At 42.0% G+C, this 25,358-nt stretch overlaps 1 protein-coding gene across 1 annotated transcript in view; it reads right to left on the bottom strand.

The window, feature by feature from the left end:
- Window positions 1-6,223: 6,223 nt before the first annotated feature.
- GORASP2 (golgi reassembly stacking protein 2) overlaps window positions 6,224-25,358 on the bottom strand; it is a 34,806-nt gene continuing 15,671 nt past the window's right edge. Inside the window, exons 2-10 of the mRNA XM_045480165.1 lie at window positions 23,114-23,194; window positions 21,370-21,573; window positions 20,372-20,458; window positions 19,522-19,652; window positions 16,312-16,444; window positions 14,104-14,227; window positions 10,128-10,214; window positions 8,953-9,063; window positions 6,224-7,360 (exon numbers count right to left, since the gene is read on the bottom strand). Coding sequence (XP_045336121.1) covers window positions 7,020-7,360; window positions 8,953-9,063; window positions 10,128-10,214; window positions 14,104-14,227; window positions 16,312-16,444; window positions 19,522-19,652; window positions 20,372-20,458; window positions 21,370-21,573; window positions 23,114-23,194 — 1,299 coding nt within the window. The 3' untranslated portion in view covers window positions 6,224-7,019. The remainder of the gene's footprint in view (window positions 7,361-8,952; window positions 9,064-10,127; window positions 10,215-14,103; window positions 14,228-16,311; window positions 16,445-19,521; window positions 19,653-20,371; window positions 20,459-21,369; window positions 21,574-23,113; window positions 23,195-25,358) is intronic.

Below are 25,358 nucleotides of genomic sequence, written 5' to 3'. Positions count from 1 at the left end.
GCTACATACCTCACGGCAGCGCGGCTGCGGGTCCCTCCGCCTGCAGTGCCGCTCCAGGAGCCCCAGCCGGCCGTCAAAGCCTTCCTGGATCTCCCCAGATGGAAGTTTCCTGCTGCCGTGCTCTCCCAAGCCTCCTAACTCACCACACCGGATACTAAATCGCTAACTCACAAGCGGTGTGGTGGAATGCCTTTGGCTGCTGAGACACCTGGGTCCAAACCCACCACTTAGCTGCACTGGGGCCTGCCTGCGAAGCGGGAATATTCGCCTCTGCGGAGCCGTGGGGAGGATTACACTGGGGTGGGAGCACGCAGCCCGGGGCGAGGCCCCCAGGCCGGTCTGCCCACGGAGGCTCAGCTGTGACGGCCACAGCCAGGGCCTAAGGTCAACCTGGGGTTGCGGAGCCAAGGGGACGGTGGAATGGTGGGAAGCAAGACTCCTCCTCACCCTCCTCCCGCACTAGGTGCTCATACTCCGGATGTTTCTTGAAGTATTGGAGGGGTTCACAGGCTTGTGAAGGGCTTTTCCTTTTTATCTTAACAACCCTCAGGTTGACATATTTACTTGAAAACTGTGTTGAAGACTCCTTTTGGAGAATACACCCTGGCTTTTCTGTATCCCCACCCAGCTAAGCGTCTGCGGTGGAAGGGAAGCAGGGGACTAAGTCCCAGAGTCCCTTTCCAACGAGCAAAAAGCGCCCCCACCCTTGGGGCCGCTCCCGCAATGCCCCAGCCCCGCCCAGGGGCCCTGCGAGGCCGGCCCGGAGACCCCGCGGCCTCCGACGCGGAGCGGCTTTCCCAGGCTCGTGGCGCCACCTGGTGGCCGCGGCGCGCACTGCGGGCCGGGCTCCCTCTGCACGTGGGCGGTGGAGCAACCAGGAATCTCTGGGCGAGAGTCAACGTTAGGCGCCGCGGCCTCCCGGCTTCTGGGGACACAACAGGCCTGGGACAGGACGGACCTACCCGGAGTCAGTTCCTATCCCAGAGCTTTCCGGCTGTACGAACTGGAGGAGGTTTCTCAACGGTTAAGTGGAGATATCGGTACTACTTGCTGGATGCCCAGGAGAATAAGAACACTCGCTCAATATGGCGCCTGGCACCTGCTGTCAACTCAATACTTCCCTTTAAATGTATTCCTTTTTCTTACTAAAGTTTATTTGTAAAGGCAACTGCTTTAACCTCATCCAAAGCAACTCAGGTTTTCAAAACATGCTAAATATATAGGTATTAACATTAGAAAATAAAACTTTCCTCCACGTATCACACTTAGCAACACCAGTCCACGGGAGCAAGTCCAGAATCTGTGCTTGCCCAAGGCCCCCTCGTTTCTCTCTTCTGCCTCTTTCCACGTTCCAAGCACAGTCAACCCTCACTCACCCCCTCCTGGAACACAGCAACACCAGGGTGTCAGACATCCCTGTGGGTTTTTTCCCCCTCAGGTTATATACTATGTGCCTAGAAGAGATTTGAATTTGGAAAAATGAGCTGTCATGCCCTTGCCATTCCAGGAAAACAAAACCAAAAACTTGGCAGAGACCAAGGTGGGTAAATGCCTCGTTTATTAAATGCACCCTGAGCCCCTGTTTCAGCTCTCTAACAAGAGCATGCTCTCATTATTTATGTTCCCCTCTGCCCCAAAGCACACAGGGGTTCAGCTGCTGGTTTCAAATGAAACAATGTTAGAAAGGTGTGTGCTTCTCGTATCTGACAGCTTACATCATTTCCAGAGATCTAAATGCCAAAGCAAGGCAGACTCTTGCCATGTCCATGGGCCTCTCTGCTCAGCACAGCCGTCTGAAGACTTAGGAACATTGCTGACGAAACTGATTTACGAACACAACATTGTAGGGCAGTCACAGTGCAAGTCTATTAAGGCTAACGTGGCTGATAATTCTAACCTAGGGGCCAGTGTTAAAGATTTCTTCATAGAGAGCTCCCCGTATATATGACCAGCCATATAGTCCTTTTAAATGCTGCCGGAGATCACCAGTCCCCACCCTCCAGGCTAGGCAGCCCTGGCCCCGTAAGTCCCATTTCTCCCCTACATGGAAACGATCCTGTTGTTTTTGTTAATTAAAAGGGCATTCAAATGTGTTTTTAAAGATTGTGGCAATACTCAAGTGTGTAAGAGAAGAAAGAAGTTCCCATCACTCTACCACCAGCCACCCTAAGTTCAAGGGCTCCTCAAACATGCTTCCCCCATAACCTCAGGCAGACTTATTGGCTCCAGTCTTAAGCCAGACCAGCTTGGTCAGAGCTGGGCAAATGTCAGCCACTTTCCTCGAACCAGGACTCGAGGCCATTTAGAGTGGAGGGCAAGAAGGCCATTCAGGAATTCAGGACCTCTTATAACCCACTCCTTGATACCCAAAAAAGAGAACTGGTGATAAATTCCAAGAGTTGGTTGTTACGGTAAATAACTAACAGCTTTGGGGTCCCAGAATTGGCTTCAGGAAGAGGCTGGTGAAACCCAAATCCCTGTCACTGTCCCAATCATCGTCCAGACCTATTTCTCCCCCAAGTTTATTACAGTTTAAGGGACTGCTTAACATTTTGTAAACCTTAGTGTCCATTCTACCATGGTTCATGGATTCAAAATAATTAAGCCCGTGAACAATCTTGTTTTCTGATCCTGGATCCCCCGGGTTCTGGGCCATCTAACTTTTTGAAGCTCCCTTCCAAGAGAGTACTTGAGAGACACTGCAAATTCAGATGCCTGCGGGCCAGGTGAGGACCGTGGCAAACTCAAAGATTTAGGCTCATGGTGGGGTGGTGTGGAGGGGGATTGTTTCCTTGCGGGACTGAAAAATCCCAGATCTTGGGACTTTTTGAGAAACCAGAAATCTGGATTTATGCGAAACTTTCTGATTTTAAAGTTGGCAATTAATTCACATTTTAATATATACAGGGAAGTTCAAAGGAACCATGTCTGTGGGGAGCGGGGAGAGCCAGTTTGCTACCTCTTGTTCACCTGGCAGATTGTCCTGCAAAGGACTGGCTCAGTAACCTTTTTTTTTTTTTTTTTTTAAAGAAAACTGAGTTCATTTATTTTTTTAAGTAGTCTCTGCACCCAACGTGGGGCTTGATCTCACTACAAGATCTACTGATCGAGTCAGCCAAGCACCCCTATTCATCCCACCGGCAGCGAGCAGGTACCTGAGTCCCCGTGGCCTTCGCGGACCAGGGTCCTGTTTCTGTTGTCAGGAAATACTGTGCAACCTCAGCTCTGCTAACGCTGAAAGTCCAAGGGCCCAACCCCACTGGTGGATGGCTTTCTCATGTTACATTTGAACTGGTGAAGTGGGCAGAGGGCACCCACATTCACGGAACTCCCTGGAGAGGCAGCTTTTTCTGCACCCAGCCCTCAGCTGCTCTGTAACAGATAGAAGCTCTGTCCCCGTGAATGGTGCATTCATTCCTTCCACTGCCCCCCAAACCAGAGCCCAGGATGCTACCAGCCTGAGGGTGGTCCCACCCACTCTTCCACTGGCCTGTGGTTCTGGTGTTGGAAAAATTGGCCTTGGCTGTTAATCTCCCACTCCTCTATTTAGTCAAATTCGCTCATATGCAAGAAGCCTATAAAGGAATATGTTGGTTAGCAATACAGGAGGCTCTTCTTCCTAGGTCTAATGCAAAAAATACCAGCAGCAAGCGAGTCCCTTAACATGTGCATTTTGCTAAGTGCTAAAATATCTTAGTAAACAACGATCTTTGTGTTGTCTTATTACCTCCCCAAGCTCTGGACTGCCAGAGTGGGAACAGGTTCCGTGTGGAAGAGAAATGTGTTTAGCGGCTCTCATCCTCTGGGAGGCTTTTCAAAACTCCAAGGGCCCAGGAATCCATACTCTAATTGAGGTGATTCTAATTGCAGCTGAGGTTGAAATGCTATGCTTACTAGGTGGTCTGATAAAGGGAAGGCCTTCACCTTCAGGCCAAGGCAGAGCCATCCCTGAACCTTAACTGGTGTCTCACAAATAAGAAAGGTGTTTTTCATTGCATTTCCTTTTTCAATGGTCAGGCAAATGAGCTAAACGTGGCTGTTCTTGGTAAGTGTGCTTAATAATGAACTAAGGATAAAACAGGAACAAAGCCCAAAGGGGAAAGGGGAAATCCTCCTCACGGTCTTAGCTACCAAAGATGCCTCTGGGTGACAGCAGCAAGTCGATTTCTTCCATCCACCCTGAAGGGGCTGCTGCAGACGCTCCAGCCTCCCGGCCGCTAGACAAGCTTTCTCAAATGCAGATCTGAGCTTCAGGGACCCGTTTTTAAGATAAAGCCCTAACTCCCCGGCCTGGCACTCGGGGCCCCCTGTGCACTCTGCTCCTGGCCATTCCTCAAAGACTTCAGACTCTCCCTAACCTAGGTTTCTGCCTCCTCCTTTGCCTGAGTAACTCTTCACGTCAAATGGCATCTCAGGAACCTTCCTGCCCATCTCCCCAACACCCTCACCGGACTGCCTCTTCTGGCTCCACCGAATCTTAGTGCCAACGGTGGTGCTGCACACGGGCCACGCCAAGGGCTCAGTCCAGTCCCACAGGTGGGCAGCAGGGCTGCTCACCCGGCCTCACTAGTTCCTCTTCTTCCTCCTTAGTAATAGCTGGGCACAGGGCAGGATAAAGACTTCACTTCTTTGCTTCCCCTTCAGGGAGAAGTGGCCATGTAACTCCACACTGGCCAGGAGGATGCAAACCACAGGGCTGTGTGACACTTCTCTGAATTATCCCCAACGCAAAGGGGGATGTACCTTTCTCTTCTTCTGGCTGGGGCTCCACCTGCCATCCGGGTCCACGGGATGACCATGCAAATGGAGAAAGAACACTCTCCAGAACTACAGATAGGGGCTGAGGTCTCTGACGTTCTTAACGGACCAATCCTGCCTCTACCAGACTATCTCTATTTAACTCAGGAGAAAAACTTTTTTGTTTAAGCCTCCATTATTTTCAGAATATTTGTGATAACTGAGTTTATTCCAAACATCCTCCACCATCACTGCCTCATTCGTGTCTCTCTCGTGTGAACTTGGGAACACTGAGTGATATAGGGAGTTCAAAGGTAATTCTGAGTGCATGTGATCCTTCCACCAAGGGCTGGCCAGAGAGCTCATCTCCATGGTTAGAACACTTCAGGACTGCCCTGAGGCCCGACACACCCCACACCCCACACCCCAAGCTCTCTTCGCTACGCAGCCACAGTAAGTGGCTTCCTGGCAGGGACACGTATCTTTTATATCTGTGTCTCTGGACCCAGTACAGGATCCCTACTTCCATAAACACTGAATCTGGTTTTCCTGAAGGAAGCAGGGAGTATCTAAAATACGTGTTTCGCACCTCAGGAAGATCCAATGAGCCAACATAGACCAACTCTGTGCCTAGCTTCCAAGCGAGTGCTAAGAATCCCTCTCTCTCCAGAGCTTAGTGTTTTATATATGCTTATGTTCCTTTTTCTGGGAAGACGGTCCAGGGCTGTCATCATTCTCAAATGAGAACCGTGACCTCACAAGAGTTAAGAACCACTGCATTGGAAGAGCTGCTGTTTTTGTTTTTTAATCACTTTTAAAGCGTAAAACTTACTTGCTTCCACTAAGGTATCTCCTTGACATTTTAAAAAATATGAGCATCTTTTAGAAAGTAATAACAACTTGCTCACCTCTTCCTATACTGGAAAGTAAAAAATCATATAACATTTAAGTATGCTTGTGAATATTTTTCCTACCAGTTACAAGCTCTTGTTAAAAAAATAGGATTGCTAACTGAAATATTCTAGAATTATATTTACAATGCAAACAGAAGAAGCTAGTGCTCAGAGCTGGAGCCTTCTTTTATCATTCAGCGTGAAGTACAAACCTGGTTCAGTAGTGGATATATCCTAAAAATTGGCTGGTGCTGGGCCCCCCGTGAGAGGCACTAGGTTGGCGCTGGCAAGTCTAGCTTCCGGCTGAGCAGTCACAGCTCAATTACACGTGCTGGGCCCTGAGCAACATTCATGCTACTACCAGGTCAATAACTGATGAGCCTCTTTTGTCTTATTTAAAAAACAGATATAATATGCATTTAATTTCATTCAATAAATCAATTCCACTTAACTTACCATCTCTTAGAAAACTTGGGAGAGAGCCAACAAAAGACATGAAAAATTACATTAAAGATGTGTGACATACTTGAGAGTTAACAAGTGCATACATGGCAATTAGGAGTTGTCATTTAAATGCACCACAAGAAGAAAAATAAAATTACTGTAATTTATTGCTGAATCTATGCTTGTCCAGTATAGCTATAATATTAGAAGTAGCCACAAAGTGCCACCTTCTGGTTTAAAACTGTGCAGCATTTCCTTTATTTCTTTTTAAATGCCATTTGATGGTGGACGTATAAAGCAACAGCAGCAGTTACAAAATGTTGTCTGAGTAATTCGGAGAGCTCTAAACAAAGATCTGTGAGTAGGCTGAATAAAAAGATGTCCAATTCATAGTGCACACTGTGTAACTTTAACAAACATCTTTCGTTGGAATTTTCGTGTAAACCTTTAGAGATTGACTCACAGAAACCAAAAGTAAAATATCTGTTCCTTTCACGATTTAAGTGAGGTGGTCGGCATTCTCAAAAACGACTTACAAAATACAAGAAATGTTGCATGTGAGTACTAGGCATAAAATATTTCATTTTCTTACAGGAGGAGCAGCAGGGGGACAGGGAGCCTCGTGGATGCCCTGTCACCTTTCCCAAAGATGTGTACCCCCACGAATGGCAGTGGAAACCTGGCAGCAAGCCACTCTTAAATTCTTTTTGGTTGTTTTTAAAATACAAGCACTTTCTGACATTTCCCTCCCAGCCTATGAGCCCCACCCCGACTTGGCAGGATACAAGCCCACGTCCTCTTCCTTAGTTTTCCCCTTAGAATTATTTACAGGATGCCTACAGATACGGTACAAACTAGTATGAAATTAATGAGAGTTTGCATTTCCAGACACGCTCCTGTGGTTAGACAAAGCCCACCACACCAATTCCGAAGACCGGTTCAAAGTTAAGGTGACTCGGAGGCACTTGCATCCGTAACTGCAGAAGCAGGCTTCTCGCCGGCTGGGCTGGATTCGCAGACTCTGTCCTCAACAGTGGTGGGGGCCTTGGGAGTGGGGGGCGTCACATCCGCGGTGGGTGCGGAGGCAGCGTCTGCCTTTGCAGTGGTCGTGACAGGGTCGGAAGGTGGGCTCCCGGTGGGTGCGAGGGAGGGTAACAGCTCCCCTGAGCTCGCTGCAGAAGACACCTCTGGAACCAAAGGGAATGACGGGAGGAACTCGGATGGCATGGGGAGAGGTGCAATGCCAGGTAAGTTTCGGGGAGGCAAGGAAGGAAGAGGTGGCAAACCTAGGACAAAAACGGCACAGATCATACATCCTCCCGGCACTGAAAGAGCAGCTGTCATCATCATGTGACTGTTTTTATTTGCATTTCATTAAGGAAACTGAAGCCAAGGAGAGACACCACAAATCGCAACTTCTGCTTATCCTCAGGTGGAGGCCAGGACAGTTAGGGTTAAATATCTAATCCAAGACCAGCTGGCCAGAAGGAAAGGTTCCGGCCTTCCAGACTCCACAACCTCCATGTGACTCAGCCAGTTCAAAGAAGAAATGATTCTCCCCGTTAGGACAGGCAGAAGCCCACCCAGCAAGCAATGCGGCCACACTAGTGTTGGACGTAACTCCCCTTCAGTCAGGCAAGCCCCCAGCTGAGTCAGAGGGGCCCTCTGGACAGAAACAGGAAGAGGAGACGGGCCGGCCTGGGGAGGGAGGAGCTTGTCCTGTAGCCTCCTCCCTTAGCCTCACCTCACCGTAAGCACTCAGCCTCTGTTCAAGCCCTCTGACTGGTAACCATTACGCTTGGTGGGCTCAATGTGAGGATTTCAAAATGGAGAATGAAGGAAAAGAGCGTTGCTTTTTTAAGAAACAAAGGAACGGCAGAAGGTATGATATATTCAGAGCAACCACTGGGCTGGTGAAAACCTCAATGCCCTTAGGTTCTATCTGTTAAGTCGAGGAAGGGGCGGATGAAGCCAAGAATACAGGGCACAATAGAAAAAACAAAAGGAGTGGTAAGACAGGGTAAACATGAGGGTTTACTAGTCTTCCTTTTTTTTTTTTTAAACTACTGGGCGGAAAGTAAATGCGTCCATGAGGACAGGTGATGAATACATACAGATGGGGACAGCTACGACCGAGACAGAAACACGACCGTGCACACTCCCTGACATCACCAAGGGGCCTAGCTACTGAAATGAGCAACTAGTGGTCGCCTTGACATGCGGTCCTCTCAAAGTTGAAGGAGAGCTGGGTAATCATGAACTGGAAGAACAGACTTGTGGGCCACTCTGCTGCTTCATTTTCATCAGGGCATAAAATCTGAGCATAAATACTTGGGAGTATCTGCCAGTTTAACTATGCGTAGCTAAAGTCTCTCTCAGTTTTTATCATAAAAACATCTATTAGTAACAGAGAATACGTATCAAATAACAACAAACCCAGCCAGCTGAGCAAGGGTGACAGTTTCACAGCCCACGTTTCTGGTCTTGGCTACTCAAAACAAACCCCGCTGGTGGCAGCTACCCAAGCACGAGGAGTCCATTCACTTGCGCTGGGTCAATGCACACCTTCCGTCCAGTTCACTCAAAGCAGCACCACACTGCTGTTCTTTATTTCTACAACTGGCCTTTCTGGTATCTGGGCTGTCAGGGTGCAAGGAGAGGAAAATGGAAGAGAGGCAGCCAAGTAGAGGAGAATCACAAAAATATTCTTCCTCTTTTTTAAACTTTTTAAATAAAAAAAATAATATTTATTTGAAGCAGCTGAAATTTGTTCAACTGATCTGCCCTTTCCAGAAAAAACTGCAATAGAGGATCTGCTTTCCTGGGTAAAAGCTTTTTATTTAGACAGAGTCCTAGGAAGGCAAGATGGGCCACATACCCGCGTTCACCAGTTCTGGTAAGCTGACGCCTGGCAGGACGTGCGGTGTAGGGAGGTTGAGGTTGGGGAGGGCGGGCAGGTTAGGTAGTCCTGCTGGTAAAGGCATCAGACCTAAAGAGAAGGCAGAGAACAAATGATAAAACCACTTCCTCCGGGGAAAACATTCAATCCTCATGTTTTGAAAAAAATACTACCCACTTCAAATTGAGAACACCAGAAGTCCACGTACTGTGGGGCAGTTCTGTATCGTAACATTCACAAAACAACAAAGCTCACTATGTGAAATGTCTTTCTGTACCTAAGTGATTAGATGGCTAAGTAGGTAAGGCTTAAAAGACACTCGAGTACCTCCAAAACCCAAGAGCAAGAACAACGATGGCCTGAGTGTCGCGGGGAAGAGCTGATTTATGTCAGCAAGTACGGTAGTAAACGGAATTAAATTTCTCTTTGAATGGCTGAGGTTCACAGTCCTTCTGGCTTTTTAATTTTTTTCTGAAATAATTTCAGACTTACAGTTGCGAAAGTAGTTTATATAGCTATAATATATATATACCTTTCATATATATATATATACCTTTCACTCAAATTCCCCACATGTCAACATTTTACCACATTTCTTTACCACTCTCTGTGTGTGTGTCTGTGTACACACTTGGTTAATCACTAAATATGTGTGTGCAATGACATCTTCAGTCATACAATTAAAGGCTCTCATGATGCAAGTATATTTGATCCCTGAAATAATAGTGTTTGCTAATAACACCGTTATCCCTGAAATAAGATTGTTATCTGATGGGTAAAGAAACTTGGTCTTCACTGGGAACAGTAAGAAATAAACACAAATCTAACTTCATGTTAAAGCTTCTAAAGAAGCTAATATGGAATGCTCTCTTTCAGCACAGAACTTTTGCATATTCCTTCTTCCTGCCTCACGCTGCACTGGAGGCATAGCTGGCTGAGGACAAGGAGCCTGGGGCTCAGAAGTTAACAGCTGGTGACTGACAGCTCACTGCTACTTACTCTCATTTATCACAAAGTTATAGCAAAGATAAAATGAGATGAAAAGACATAAAAAGTCACCACAGGGGTATACGGTTTTTCCCACTGTTTTTTAAGGTGCACAATATTACTAATGCTATTATCACTACATACATCTCCGGTCTCCTGCTGCTTACCTGGTAATGTAGTAGCTGGATTCATTGGTGGCACAGAAGTGAGGGACTGGCTTACTTGTGGTGGCAATAATGGTACTGTTGGTACACCTAAAACAAAAACACGATCTTAAACAAAATTTCTAACAAATTCAGCTGACAAAGAACGAAGACACTTTATTAGGACAGTCTTCAGACCCCTTCCCTCACCACCACGGTAGGGTCTTCATTCCGTGGGACTCATTCAGGCCCGGCTTCTGGCTGCTTCACCGACTGTCTTAGCTGATCTACATACTCTGCCTGTGGCCTTTAACAAAGACTGTTAGCAGAGTCTCGGCTAAGAGGGCGGGAGGCTCTGCAGACCCACCCCAGCTAAGCTCACTGGACAAGAATTTTATACCTGACATAAGGCTAGATTAGAAAACTGTTTTACAAATTCAGAAATGAGACTTGAGGATTCTAGTCAATCTCTACGGGGCTCCTGAACTAGAATGCCCCATAAACCTAGGGCTGCTGGCGGGGGGGGGACCATGTGCCCTTTGAAACCATGAATGCTGGTCTGTGAAAGGGGAGAAGATGCAGATGGCCTGGAAGAGACAAGAGAGCATGTGGGCCTCCAGAGATGGAGAGAACGACCTGGCTTCCTGAATTTCCATTTCCTTTTGATCTACAGGCTCTGTGACACTCCTCTGAAGTCTTTTTACTGATGTTATTAGCTTGAGAAGGTTATGTTCTTCAAATGCAAGTAACTCTAGGATTCTACATAATAAAGGTTATCTATTAACGTCTACCACCTACTCATGCTAGAGGCTTTGCTGTTATCCAAACAATAGCGCACATGGAGTCCAGATTTTCTTACAGAAATGTGCTTAAATATGGTAGCAGGAATGAACTGTGCCTATAAGCATGAAGCAACCCTTTTCATATAATTACTTTTTCATGTATTTACTTTTCTGCAGAAATTGGAGGCATGTAAAAGAAGAAGAGGGTTCTTTGCTTTCATCAGATTCTCATGAAAGTTGGTTGACTACTACGTTTGTTCATTAATTCCAGCTTTTTGGGGGCACCTACGGTATCTATATATATATGTTAGACATTGCTCTAGGCACTGAGGCACTCTACAACATAAAGAATTAGAAATCACTACCTTCAGGATATATTCTAATAATGGACAGGAAAAGGGACACAGAGATTGAACAAGTAAAATAACCAACATGCAAAATGGTGGGAGTTCTCTGCAGAAAACTCAAGCAGGGGAGGGGACAAGAAATGTGAGGCATGAGGGAGGGTAGCAAAAAGGTCACACTGATTAATTCTATTTCAAAACGATATATTCATTTTCTAAAATTTCATAATCCAAAAATTTTCAAATCTATACAGGAGTTTTCTTTTTTAAAGATACTTTTAATGTTTCTCCAGTTACTGCTTGGGCTGCTTTGCAGAAAATTACTTAAAAGCAAAGATGGGTAAGTAAATGCCTAACAAAAAGTGGGTTCTCACATGTCACACTGCAAGAAGACTCAATTTTTTAATTGATTTATTCAGATTGAAAATGTTGATTTCATTCTCTTCTGAGTATTGCTTTATTTACATTCCTATCTTTTAATATTCAAGAAGCCATTTCTCCATAGCGTAATAAGGCCAGGGATCCCAGCACATGCTTTTAAGATAACACAAGTGTAACCATAATGTAGTGAGGGAAGATATGGTCTGCTCCCGTGGCAGTTACACCAACCCACCTTTACTAAGTCTATTCAGGAATACACTAGAGGACCATCTGATGGAATGTAAGGAAAAACCCCACAATATAAAAACAAGATGCCAACACTGCTCAAGTGAAATAAACTTTAAACTGGATCCCAACTGGATCTATGACTTGATATTGATGACATTAATATTTAATTTCATCTAGGCAATGTTCTAAAACTGGATTGTGATGATGACTGCACAACTTCATAAATTTACTAAAAATCATTGAGATGTATGCATACAGTGAGTTAATCTTATGGTATGCAAATTATATTGTAAAAAAGCTGGGGAAAAAAACAAGCAAATGGTAGGGGGTAGAGAGGTATATCACCATATTGAAAACTGATGAAGCTGGGTGTTGGGGGTTCACAGTACCATACTACCTATTTTAGACTGTTTGAAATTTTTAATTATAAAAAGTTGAAATTTTAATGTTTACTTATTTTTGAAAGGGTGGGGAGAGGTAGAGAGAGAGGGAGGGAGGTAGGAAGAGGGAGGGAGGTAAGGAGAGGGAGGGGGGGAGAGAGAGAGAGAGAGAGAGAGAGAGAGAGAGAGAGAGAGAGAAAGAATCCCAAGCAGTTTCTGTGCCATTAGCACGGAGCCTGATGCAGGGCTTGACCCCATGAACCATGAGATCATGGCCTCAGCTGAAGTCAAGAGTTGGCTGCCCAATCAACTGTGCCACCCAGGTGCCCCCAAAAATTGAAATTTTAAATATTATCTAGAAAAACACATCTTTGGGAAATAAAATGAAGACTCTGAAAAGGGCTGGGATTTGAACCAAAGGGACCAATTGCAGAAATAAACTGTTGAACTTAACTGCATCTTGGTGAATACATTCTAAGTCCGTTCCAGAACAAAGCCAAGTATGAACAAATTTTGAACACAAATATTAAAAGGAGCTCAAGAATAAAAGGTATTAATGAAATACAACTAAACTATGTCAGTATTTCTTTTGCTTCCTCAGTATTTAATTAAATAATATACTCTTGGTATTATCAAGAAACAAAACCAGAAAACAGGAGATTTTTTTTTTTTAATTTTTTTTTTAATGTTTTTATTTATTTTTGCGACAGAGAGAGACAGAACATGAGCAGGGGAGGGCCAGAGAGAGAGGGAGACACAGAATCGGAAGCAGGCTCCAGGCTCTGAGCTGTCGGCACAGAGCCCGATGCGGGGCTCGAACCCACAGACTGTGAGATTATGACCTGAGCCGAAGTCGGACGCTCAACCGACGAGCCACCCAGGCGCCCCAGAAAACAGGAGATTTTTAAAAAGGCAAGAGAAAAGTAAACTCTACCAACCTACCAAGCTAAGATCTATGTCATGTGATGAAGCAATCTCACGTCTAGGAATATAACCAAGAAAAACCAAGATATAGGTCCATGTAAAAACCTGTACACAAATGTTCTTGGCAGCATTATTCATAACAGCCAAAAAAGTAGAAACCACCTCAATGTCCCTCAACTGATTAATGGATAAATGAAATGTGGCATATCCATACAAAAGAACATTATCTAGCTGTTAAAAAGGAAGTATTAATATATGATACAACATGAAGGAACCTTGAGAGCATTATTCTATGTGAAAGAAGCCAGTCACAGAAACCATGCATACTGCATGAAATGTCTATATTAGGAAAATCCACAGAAAGAAAGATTAGGAATTGTCTAGGCCTGAGGGCCTGGGGAAAAACAGTAAATGACAGATACAGGGTATAGGGTTTCTTCTGGCGTAATGAAATGTTCTAAAATTGACTGACATGATGGTTGCACAACTTTGCACAAATACACTGAAAAAAATCCCACTGAATTGTATACTTTCAAAGGGTGAATTGTATGGCATGTAAATTATATCTCAATAAAGCTGCTGGAATAAAAACTGAAACAAAAAATGACTGTATTAGGTAGAACGAGAAATACAGAAAAGGAGGAAGACATGTATGTCTCCCCTGAGCAAGACTGAACCCTCTAGGAAGAGAACGTTATCCTGCTCACTTCTGTTATCTCCAGCATTTACTATCCAGGGGATACTGCAAACATTTGTTGAGGAAATAGAGCAAACAGAATTTAAAGGTACAGTCCTGACTCTACAACTTGTCTAAAATACACTGAGAAGTGGTTTAAATGCAGGACGTATCTACAGTTTTCAAAGTACACTGGCATTAATTTTTAAAATCTATGGCTTGAGGCAGAAAAGAAGATCATGTAAAACAAAGTAAGTTGAAAAGAGAATGGATTTTTCTGCTCACCTGTACTGAGAACATTACTGACAGCTGGTGGAGTTGAGCTAATAGAAAGTCCAGACAGTCCCTGTTCAATTTCTGTAGTTCCTGGTGGTGACAAAGATGGAGGATTAACTGAGGACAGCTGGACCTGCCAAAAAAAAAAAAAAAGAAAGAAAAAGCACTCAGGTTTATTTCAAAGAAAATATAAACACTGTCTCTCACTGGTCCTACAGTTACCGCTTTTTTTGTTTGTTTTAGTTTTTATTTAAATTCCAGTTAATATACAGTGTAATATTAAATTTCAGGTGTACAATATAGTCATTTAACACTTCCACACAACATCTGGTGCTCATCACAAGTGCACGCCTTAAACCCCATCACCTATTTAACCCATCCTCCCACCCTTCTCCCCTCTGGTTACTGTCAGTTCTCTGTAGTTAAGAGTTGTTTCTTAGTTTGCCTCTTTTTCCCTTTGCTCATTTGTTTTGTTTCTAACAGGTACCTTTTTTGATCATACTAACTGTCAACGTTTTCACCTGGCACTTCTGCCTTCAGACACTCCTTCCTATTTTTGTTACATGTCAAGGACCAGGTGCTATAAACATCTTCCCATCCGGTCACTTCCAGTCTCTGGACACGTGGCATCTCCCCCATTACACACACTGTTCTAGCTACTCCCACCCTAGGAGGAGATTCTACTTTTTCCTCCTTCACAGATGTCCAAAACTCATTTTACTCCACCTTGAAAACACTGCTTTTCTCTTCTCTGAGTTCTCAGCCAGTTGTAACTTTCATTGTTCCCGGAAGAAGTCAGCTCAAAGTCTTAATGCGGAATGGAGTCCTTAAAAGTTTCTCAAGATGTCTCACCTTATCAGTCCACCTTATCTTTTCTCACCAATGAATGAATGTGGCAGCCAGACCCCCACCTTCTGGGGTGGGGGAGGGATAAGTCTATATGGAGTCTATGGATGGGTGGATGGGTGGTTTCATCTCTGGATACTCCAACTTCCGCCAGCTCCAGTGCCCTCTAGCCCTTTTCCCTAGCTGCCATTTCAGCCACTGGTCTTCCAGACTGCCCACAGAGGCTTATCTGGGGCAGAAACCACAGATGAGGAGCAGCAGGTTAACATGTAACTACATGGGCTCTGGCTGTCAGTCAATGGCAGGGGTGGGGAGTGAGGAAAGGTTACACTTCCCTGTAGCATTTTTTCTACTTTCTTTAGAACTGACGCTAGTGGTGGCAGCCCTTTCTTTCTTTATAGCTGTAGCATTTTCCTTCTGGATGTTTGGTTTTTATTTAGTCATGCAGACGAGAGTTAACTGTCTTTTGAGGCTTTCATAGAAAGCATGCTAAAAGCCTGTAAGCCTGGGGCACCTAGGTGACTCAGCTGGTTAGGAGTCTAAGTCTTGTGGTTGCGGTCATGACTGGGGTCTGTACTGACAGTGTGGAGACTGCTTGGGATTCTCTCTCCCTCTCTCTCTGCCCCTTCCCCACTCTCGCACTCACACTCTCAAAATAGATAAATAAACATTAAAAAAATAAATAAAAAATAAAAGCCTGTTAAGCCTGTACACATACCTTATCCTTAAAAAGTCTTACTTTGATCTTGTAAGCATCCCCACACAGCATCTTGCTTTGTTTCTAGTTCAGTTTCTTGAAAGATTAAGCACCAGCTATCATTACCACCTTACCACCATTTGCCCTCCATCCTGTGACTTGATCTCTGCCCACTGCCAGTCTCTGAAAGTGTCCTAGCCCAGGACATGTGTTTGTCACTCCTTCTCTAACCTGACTTCTCTTAATTTTTCTTGATGCTTTGTCCTCCCTTTGGATTTCTGTCTTCCCTTTGGACTTCCTCTGTCGGATCCCTGTTCTTTCCTGGATCCCCTTTCTGCCCATCCATTTAAATATTAGGAATGTTCAAGATTCTAACCTCAGTCCTCTGATCCACCAGGCCCAATCCCTCAATAATTTTTATCGCTGCTCATTAGGTTAAATTACCCTCTCTTTGCTGATGATTCCCAAATCTGTATGTCTAGTCTTGTCCTCGTTCCTGAAATCCAGATCCACAGGCTATCTATCTGGATATCCTACAGGAATTTCAAATTCAACATGGCCAACACTTAACTCCTCTCTTACCCTATCTCCGTTACTGCTACTACCACACACACTGACACTTGACTCGCTTTAGCGAAAACTTTATACATCATCAGGTAGTAAAATTATCTCACCTCTGTAAATCCATCTTTAAGAGGAGTAATAGGTGTACCAGTCATCTGTCCAGGAAGAGAAATTTTCTTCCCTTCTTCAAATGGGCGTGTTGGTATTCGATGCAAATAACCATATCCAATGCCACATCCTAGGCTGTGAAAATATTTTTATTTCTTAAAGTTATTGTTATCAATCACAGCTTGCATTTCACTGAGGTTTGGAAATACAAAACCAAATTCCCATTCTTTTAAGTGTCATCCTATCAGAGGCCTCTTCTGACCACCCTTTAAAAAACAGCACCCCCCTTCCCCAGACACTACCCTTACAGCTCCTTTATTTTTCTTCAAGCATTTATCCTCATCTGACACACTGCACATTTATTTATCTGCTGTCTCCCCCAATAAAATGTTTAAGGTCCTTAAGAGCAGAGACCTCGTTTTGTTTACTGCCATAACAGTTCCTGACACATGGCAGACACTCAATAATTATTTGCTGAATGAATGACATACGGCCCTTTCCACCAAAGAGCTCCAAGTACTTCTGTCCGATGATGTCATTTACACAGTCCCTAGTTCTATTTCAGAGCCTGACACAAATCAATCCAAGTTAATCCAGAGTCCTAATTTATCCTCTCATTGCCACCAGAGGCATCTTTCTAGTAAGACATGATCACACTGCTTTTCAGTCTGCTGGCCTCCCAATATTCCTTTTCTCTTCTTCCCTTTGCAGAATTTCTTCGCATTGTTGGCAGTGCTGGTGGGACTGTCAATCAGGGAGCCTAGTCCAACCCAAGGAGTGGCTCATAACCAAAGCCAGGGCAATCCACCTTTCTTTGCCCATGGCTGCAAATCTTGGGAGTGACAGAAAACAAAAACAGCTTCATCTCTTCGGTAGAATACTAATGAAAACTGCCAATTAGTCCTTCCTCTCTAAATCCCTAGCAGTGCTGAATTCTGTCCTTCCCACATCTGATTCTTTAAGCTGTTTCTTTGATTATCTGAGCAACTCCACAGCAATAAATCCATGTCTACTTAGGACAACGACAGTTAGTTTCTACTGTTTGGAACCAACAAACCCCCACTGGTACAGTATTTCACAGTCCCACTACCCAAGGTATATCCAAATTCCTGACTGTGGGATTTAAGGTCCTTCACAATCAGATTCCAACTTAGGTTTCCATCATTATTACTTTTATTTCCTAAACTACTCGATACTTTCTGAGAAGCCCATAGATATCTCTGCCTCCCCCCCGCCAATGCATCTTTTGTTTCTGTGGATTTGAGCCCCCAACAAAAGCCGGGAGAGCAAGCAGTGGCCAACTTCGGCTCTTCCTAAGCCAAATCTGACTTTGCAATGATGCTTCATATTACAAAATTACCTCTTCCTCTGCTTACTTTTCGTCCCTTCTACCATCAAATCTGTAATTATCACTAAACTAGATCTCAGATTTAGAGGAAGAAAGTAAGATTAAATAATTTAGACTGATTGATCATAGCCTATCAGACATAGGTGCATTTTAAAACAAGGTGATTAATCAAAATAAGTGGTTGCAGAGAAAGCACTGAGGCCACAGTGAGCCCCTCTGCAAACTTACAGATAGCCCAAGACTGAAACTAAGAGAAATATGCTGGAACAAATGAAATTTGGTCAGTCTCTGAGGAAGGAATGAAACCCACAGGTACACATCTGCCAGATGAGGGCAGACTAAAAATGGTCTATATGCATCTGTCTAAAGCAATGGCTGATCAATGATACTAAACCATGTCCCAAAGAAAAATGTCTTCCACAGAAAAGGAGTAGTTGCCAGAGTCTAGAAAAGAAGGCTCCAAGAATGAGAATGTAGCAGTATTTAGTCTGCAGAATTAAACATTAAAGAATTAGTGATGTTCTTTGCTACTGGACTCCACCATGATTCCATGCTTACCGAGTACTCTTGTGATGCTAATCCGACCTGAGTATTCTAACTGGAGAAGAAACGCTTTTCTATTATAAACTAAAAGCCATTCTAATAAATACATCAGCTTCTCTACAAATTTAGTTTATATGAGGCAGTCCCTCTGAAATGAGTCAGTTTTGAATGCCTTGAGAAGATCATATTTCTGTGTGTTTACAAACCTGGACAACAGATAATAACTTGATCAAGAATTGTCCCAGAAAGGCCAGATTCTTAAGGTATACCTCTATCTATTTTCTCAAATTGCAAAAAGCTAGCATCCTGGTTGCAATGTCTAGTCAGCTACAGAATCTCAGGTAGTGTGGGGAATGATTATGAACAAATAGGGGCTTTCTCTGCCTGTGTCAACTAGGTCATCCCCTTACCAGCAATTACTGGAACTTTTATAAAATATGTGTGAAACTTTCCAAACCCTAGGCTTTCCTATAATTATGGCTTATGCTCAAAAATTCCTCAATTAAACAAGGCTTTCAAGATAATGAAAAACTTGTACAATTTAAACAACAGCTGAAAGACCTACAGAGGCAAAGTTAGGTCCACATGTTTTGCTTTGGCTTTTTGAAATTAGGAAATTGACTTGATGAACAGTCCCGAGAAACTGATTTTCTAGTTTGCTTCTCTGCGTGGCTTGATCCTCTTTCTAAATTGCTTTTTATAGTTGCTGCAATTTTGTCTAACTTTTGGCTAGTTTGTCCACTTCTGAAAGCCAACAGTTTTCCACAAAATGCTAAGGAATTTCCCCAGCAGCTAGACAAAGTTACAATTGTATTGTCCCATTGCTGGGGAGGGGAACTGGGAAAATAAAACTGAAAACTGTTTTATTAAAATACAAAACAAAACAAGGCTGTTCACTCTTAGATCAGTAAGGAAAAGGACACTACCTAAATATGTTCTTTAAAAAAATGGATTACTGAGGGGCGCCTGCGTGGCTCAATCTGTTAAGCATCTGACTTCAGCTCAGGTCATGATCTCGTGGTTTGTGAGTTCGAGCCCCGCGTCGGGCTCTGTGCCGACAGCTCAGAGCCTGAAGCCTGCTTCCGATTCTGTGTCTCCCTCTCTCTCTGCCCCTCCCCTGCTCGTGCTCTCTCTCTCTCTGTCTCAAAAATAAATAAAACATTAAAAAAAAAAATGGATTACTGAATTCGATATTCCAGGTCAGCTCTTTCCTTTTCTCAAGAAAAGTCTTATAATAAACCAGTAACTTGTTTAAAAATAAAAGCAATCATGTTTACTGTAAGTTTATGCAATCATTACTTAGTCTAAAAGGTGATCTTACCTGCCTTCTCCACCCCATGCAGAATTTGGTGTAATAATCACTTCTCGACAGTTATCAGTGTCTGTATTATACACATAAAGTTTCAATGGTTTTGCTTCATGTGTTTCAATAAGGCTGAACAGATCTTCAGACTGCAAAAGCATCACAGGAAAGAAATATTTTTACATTACTGAACTTTAAAACAGTGGGTCAAACCTGGTTAATACCGGAATCACCTGGAAAACCTTTTTAAAAAGTACAGACTGTGGGCCCTGCCGCTAGACATAAAATTCATTCCTTAAAACCAACATTCCAAACAAGGTTTCAGATATTTTACCTAGCTCCTATGTGCAAGGTCTTATGTCCAGTTCTCTAAGACCTAGTCAGCAAGTTTAGCAAAACTCTTCTACACCCAAATTCTACATATTCTGCTTTTACTCTTCATTGGTAAGACCGGGTTACCTGGGCATCATATTTTTCCTCTCACTTTTTTTTTAGCAATATATACTTCCACTAGCTAACAGACAAGGAAAAGGATCTAATGCAGCTGAGCCAACTTTGATCCCTTAAAAAGAGGAAGAGAAAATGAAATCATTAACTAAAATGAACATTTGATTTAGTCTTGAAGTATGTAAGAGATTCCTGTACATCTCATACAAAATCTGTGCAACTGCCACACATATGTATTTTTCCTCACAGCTACACCTAGTAAGATACCTCCCAGATATTCTGTTTAACACCCTGTTGTGAAAGTTATCTTGATCAGCCAAGAACTAAATTTCAACTCTAAATGTGAAGTATGCAAATATACTTCTGAACTTAACACTAATGAGAATATACAACTTTCATTATTAACAAACACACTAATTACCTCATTCATGACTGTATCTGCTCCAATGATATAATCACTGTGAGGTCTAAGACCTGCCAGTGCTGCAGGAGAGTTTGATTCTACTTCCTGGAATAACACAAAAACACACCCCCAAATTAATGTACATAAAATAATCTTTCAAATTTTACAGTTTAGTCCTTAATTATAATGATTTTAAAACCCCTGTACTTCTGGGGCACCTGGGCAGCTCAGTCGGTTAAGTGTCTGACTTTGGGTCAGGTCACGATCTCACGGTCCGTGGGTTTGAGTCCTGTGTCAGGCTCTGTGCTGACAGCTCAGAGCCTGGAGCCTGCTTTGGATTCTGTGTCTCCCTCTCTCTCTCTGTCCCTCCCCCTCTAGCACTGTCTTTCTCTCTTAAAAATAAACGTTAAAAAAAAAAAAATTTAAAAACCTCTGTACTTCTATCTTGTTAGACATGTCAGAAACTATAGAATATACATATTTAAATCTCTCAAACATAAAATCACATATTTAATAAATATTTAAAATATTTATTATTTTAGCTGTTTGTAGCTATCTGCTTTAACAATTCTTCTAATGAATAAATCAATAGAAAAATAGTTCTTAGGCACCTACATTTGCTGCTCTTCCTTTTTTTTTTTTTTTTTATTTTGAGAGAGTTCATGTGTGTGAGCAGGGGAGGGGCAGAGAGAGAATCCCAAGCGGGCTCTGCACTGTCAGCATAAAGCCCAACATGGGGCTCAATCTCACAAACTGTGAGATCATGACCTGAGCCAAAATCAAGAGTCGGATGCTCAACAGACTGAGCCACCCAGGCACCCTAAGTTTTACAAATTATTCCTAAGTTTAAAAAAATTATTAATCCATATTTTTAAAGCAATGAATTCCATTTTTCAGAAACTAAAAATAGCCTAATAATAATAGTAATAATACCTCTACAATCCAACCAAGCTGAAGACAGCACCTTTCTACAACATTTCTTAAATTGCAAGTAACAGCTCACACTTGATACCTACCAATACATGCCAAACGTTTTCATTTGCCCCATCAAAGCTGCAGAAACGAATGCTCACTCCCAACAAGCCCTGGCCACCCCACATGTTACTTGGTGTGACAGAGGTCTCTCGAAGCTCCAGTGTTTTACTACTGTAGATAAGCATTTTTACAGGTTTTTCAACATTTGCTTTCAGTAGATCCTTAAGAGTGTCATTGTCTTTATTCTGTGAACACATAGAAATATTTTTTCTTAATAAATAAAAAATGTTAACTATTTTAGCTTAAGCATCCTATGGCCCTACTGGAGTAGTATTAATAATCAACATCCAACAGGTAAAGCTTTCATTAACATTCAAATGCTCCTTGAAGTGAAAGAATGTCAAAAATTAAGAACAACTCCTATGTTATCAACAACTTCTGACTTTTTTCTAATAGTTGACTACGGATTATGGATTTTGAAACCCAACATTATTTGAGGTGATCTAGAGCTTTAGTGATAAAAAACCAAAATACTCCGGGGTGCCTGGGTGGCTCAGTTGGTTAACCGTCCAACTTCGGCACAGATCGTGATCTCGCAGTTTGTGAGTTCGAGCCCCACATACAGCTCTGTGCTGACAGTTCAGAGCCTGGAGCCTGCTTTAGATTCTGTGGGTTCTCTCTCTCAAAAATAAATAATAAACATTAAAAAAAATTGTTTTTAGTAAGAAAAATAAAAGAAAACCCAAAAAACAAAATACTCCTTAAGAAGTCATATTACTGGGGCGCCTGGGTGGCACAGTCGGTTGAGCGGCCGGCTTCGGCTCAGGTCATGATCTCGCGGTCTGTGAGTTCGAGCCCTGCATCGGGCTCTCAGAGCCTGGAGCCTGTTTCAGATTCTGTGTCTCCCTCTCTCTGACCCTCCCCCGTTCATGCTCTGTCTCTCTCTGTCTCAAAAACAAATAAATGTTAAAAAAAAAAAAAATTAAAAAAAAAAAAAAAGTCATATTACTAACAAAATTGGTATGACTTTGATTTTAAAATCTAGAACATTTGCTGAGGTTGTAGTTTAATTTTGGACAGCACTCCTAAACATATGCTTTATTTATTTATTAGGAACTGGCAGGAGAGAAAAATGGAAGCAGTATGTTAAATATTTCATTACGTAAATGAAAAAAGGCCATTATGTAGGAGATGCTGATAATGAACAAAAAGTTGAAACTGCTATGAAAAAATAAGCCAAGTAGCCATAGTCATAAGAATTTCTGTTGCTGAAATTATCTAATTTTTTTTTCCTTAAGACTTTACTACGGGGAAACTGAAAGCAACTTATAAAAGGTGGTTTTAATTCTGTACTTTTGGAACATAATTATCTGGTTCCAATAATATTATTTATATATCAAGGAATTCAGCTCCAAGAAAACTAAGTTATTTGAGAATGGGTCTTTACTAATCCACTTGTCAGTAACATAACAAAAGTTTGACATTACTGAAAAAGCAAACTTTTTAATCCTAGTTAATTCTTTCTGCTTAAAAAAATTAAATATTTAACACATAAAAGTCTCCAGTAATTTTATTCTCCTAAGATTGTCATTGAAGGGTGAGGTATATATAGTATTTTGTATTTGACATTTTCATGTTTACTAACATAATTTTTACAAACTGGTATCATAACTCCATTTAATGTTTGTAACTAATGAATAAACATCCACCCCAGATAATCTGAAGAATTCCAATTTCAAAAGGTTACAAAATACTATAGTCAAAACTACAAAAAGCTGAACTTACTAATCTCGAACCATTAATGGAAACAATAAAATCAAAGAATGGCTCCAGTCCAGCTCTATGTCCTGGGGAATTTTCTTGTACCTGTAAAAACAAAAGTGCCAAAAAAGAAAAATGCAAAGCTTAATTAAAAATTATGAGCTAAATTTTAATACCTATCTCTTTTCAGTAAAATTAAGATAATTTCACTGATAAGGAGAGAGGTAAAACACACTAGTTCTCTCATTTCTCTTCCTCTCTCCCAACTAATGCCCTTGTAGTTCCCTAAATTCTACCTATTCTTTAAGTTCATCCCACATATGAGGTTCTTTCTCTATGGTCCTATTTCACTCTACCTTCTACTTTTGGAGGTTGGGGGCAACCTTCTCAGGTTGTAGCACAGGACATAGCAGACAGTTACTCATTACAACTGAGTGACAAATTCAAATTAATTTAGCAAGCATTTATTCCACGACTACTACTAGTAAGGCACCACTCAATTAACAAAACTAATATAGGAACATAGCTACTATGTCAAGATATTTATAATCTATTAAGGAACAGACAAGAGGAAGGAGAGACAGAGGACACACAGTCCTTTAATAACTACAGAGGTTAAGGGCTATAATGGAGGTACAGAGTTCTCAGGAGAAGATTAATTCTGACTGAAGAAGCTTCACAGGAAAAAAAAAAAAAAGACATCCGAATTGTGCTTTAAAATAAAGGGTTTTGGGGGAGCCTGGGTGGCTCAGTTGGTTAAGCGACCGACGCTCAGGTCATGATCTCACAGCTCATGGGTTCAAGTCCCGAGTCAGGCTCTGTGCTGATAGCTCAGAGCCTGGAGCCTGCTTCGGGTTCTGTTTCTCCTTCTCTCTCTGACCCTCCCCTGCTTGTGCTCTCTCAAAAATAAAAAAAACATTAAAAAACTTTTTTAAGAATATACCACTTATAAAAAAAATAGAGGGTTTTAAAGTTGAGATAGGTAAGGGGATTAAAAAGGACATCTGAAAGTTGAAATGAGTAAATATCCAGGAGTCTGAAAAAATGGGGATCATGATATAGCATAGCTAGACAACAGAATGGTGTGGGACAGAAATATAGAATTATAGATTTTGAAAATCACAAAACTTCTAATCCAGGGGATCTTAAACTGAGGTCTGTGTGGATAGCTTCAGGGAGCACTGCAGCTCCTGAAATTATATGCAACATTTTGTAGTAATCAGCAGTTTTCCAGGTATAAAGATCCACGGCTTTCATTAGATTCTCAAAGTGTTTCTCCAAATAAAATGCTAAACCCACAGATTTTGTGCAATTCTTTTATTTGCAGGTGAAGAAACCATCCTGTGACTTGCCTATGGTCCTATAGTTGGCTCGTGGCAGAGGTTAAACTCAAAAGTATATTTTATAACATTAGTCCAGTAAGGAGACTGGAAAAAAAAAGTGGAGCCAGACTTATACAGGACTTTAAATGGAAGATTAAGATTACTTAGATTCTCAACAATTCAAATGGTTAGTTAGCATACCAAACTTGAAATGGACTAAAATTATTAAATTTTCTAAATTTACAGTAATAAAAATATTAGTAGCTGGCAATAGTAATATAGTATGACAAAACAGCAAAAAGTTAATACAATCCACTTTGTATTTCCTCTAAAATATTTTCATAATGTTTTAAGGACTTTTTATTCAGAGTGATATTATTTTATACTGTCAAAACTATCCTTTGAAAACAAGGTTTGCATGGATATTTGCAGGCCGATTATCTGTAACACTCCCAACAGTTCTAACAGTCAATAGTCAATTCTGAAGTTATGCAAATAATAGATGCACTCATTCATCCACACACAAATCTGCAGTTATCTATACAGTAACAAATTTTACTGCTTTCAAAATGGAACCCAGGAAGGAACCCAGAATATGTTCCTCTAATACCAGACTTCTTGGATTAAGGAAATTTAATATTTGATTAATGATACATTCATTCCTTTTTGGACTAATGTTACCTTTTAGGTAAAACCAAATTATACTATCACTGCTTCTGAAGAAGTAAAACTAGGTCTTCTTCATTTGTCACAGTACAAAAGTTGTCCATTATAAAGATGGCTCCATGTTTTAATTTACTAAAACTGTTTAATCTTGCTTTCTGTAAATTCTCTTGCAAATTTGGGACTACATCATTTTTGTAAATTAAACAAGTTGATTAAATATCAAAGGGCTTTATTATTTACAAGTGTTAGCTCTAATGAAAATAATCAGCACAAACTCGTTT

The sequence above is a fragment of the Leopardus geoffroyi genome, chromosome C1, assembly GCF_018350155.1.
Source record: "Leopardus geoffroyi isolate Oge1 chromosome C1, O.geoffroyi_Oge1_pat1.0, whole genome shotgun sequence".
NCBI classification, from domain to species: domain Eukaryota; kingdom Metazoa; phylum Chordata; class Mammalia; order Carnivora; family Felidae; genus Leopardus; species Leopardus geoffroyi.
The sequence above is the reverse complement of the archived record's forward strand: the minus strand, read 5'-3'. Positions and strand labels throughout refer to the sequence as shown.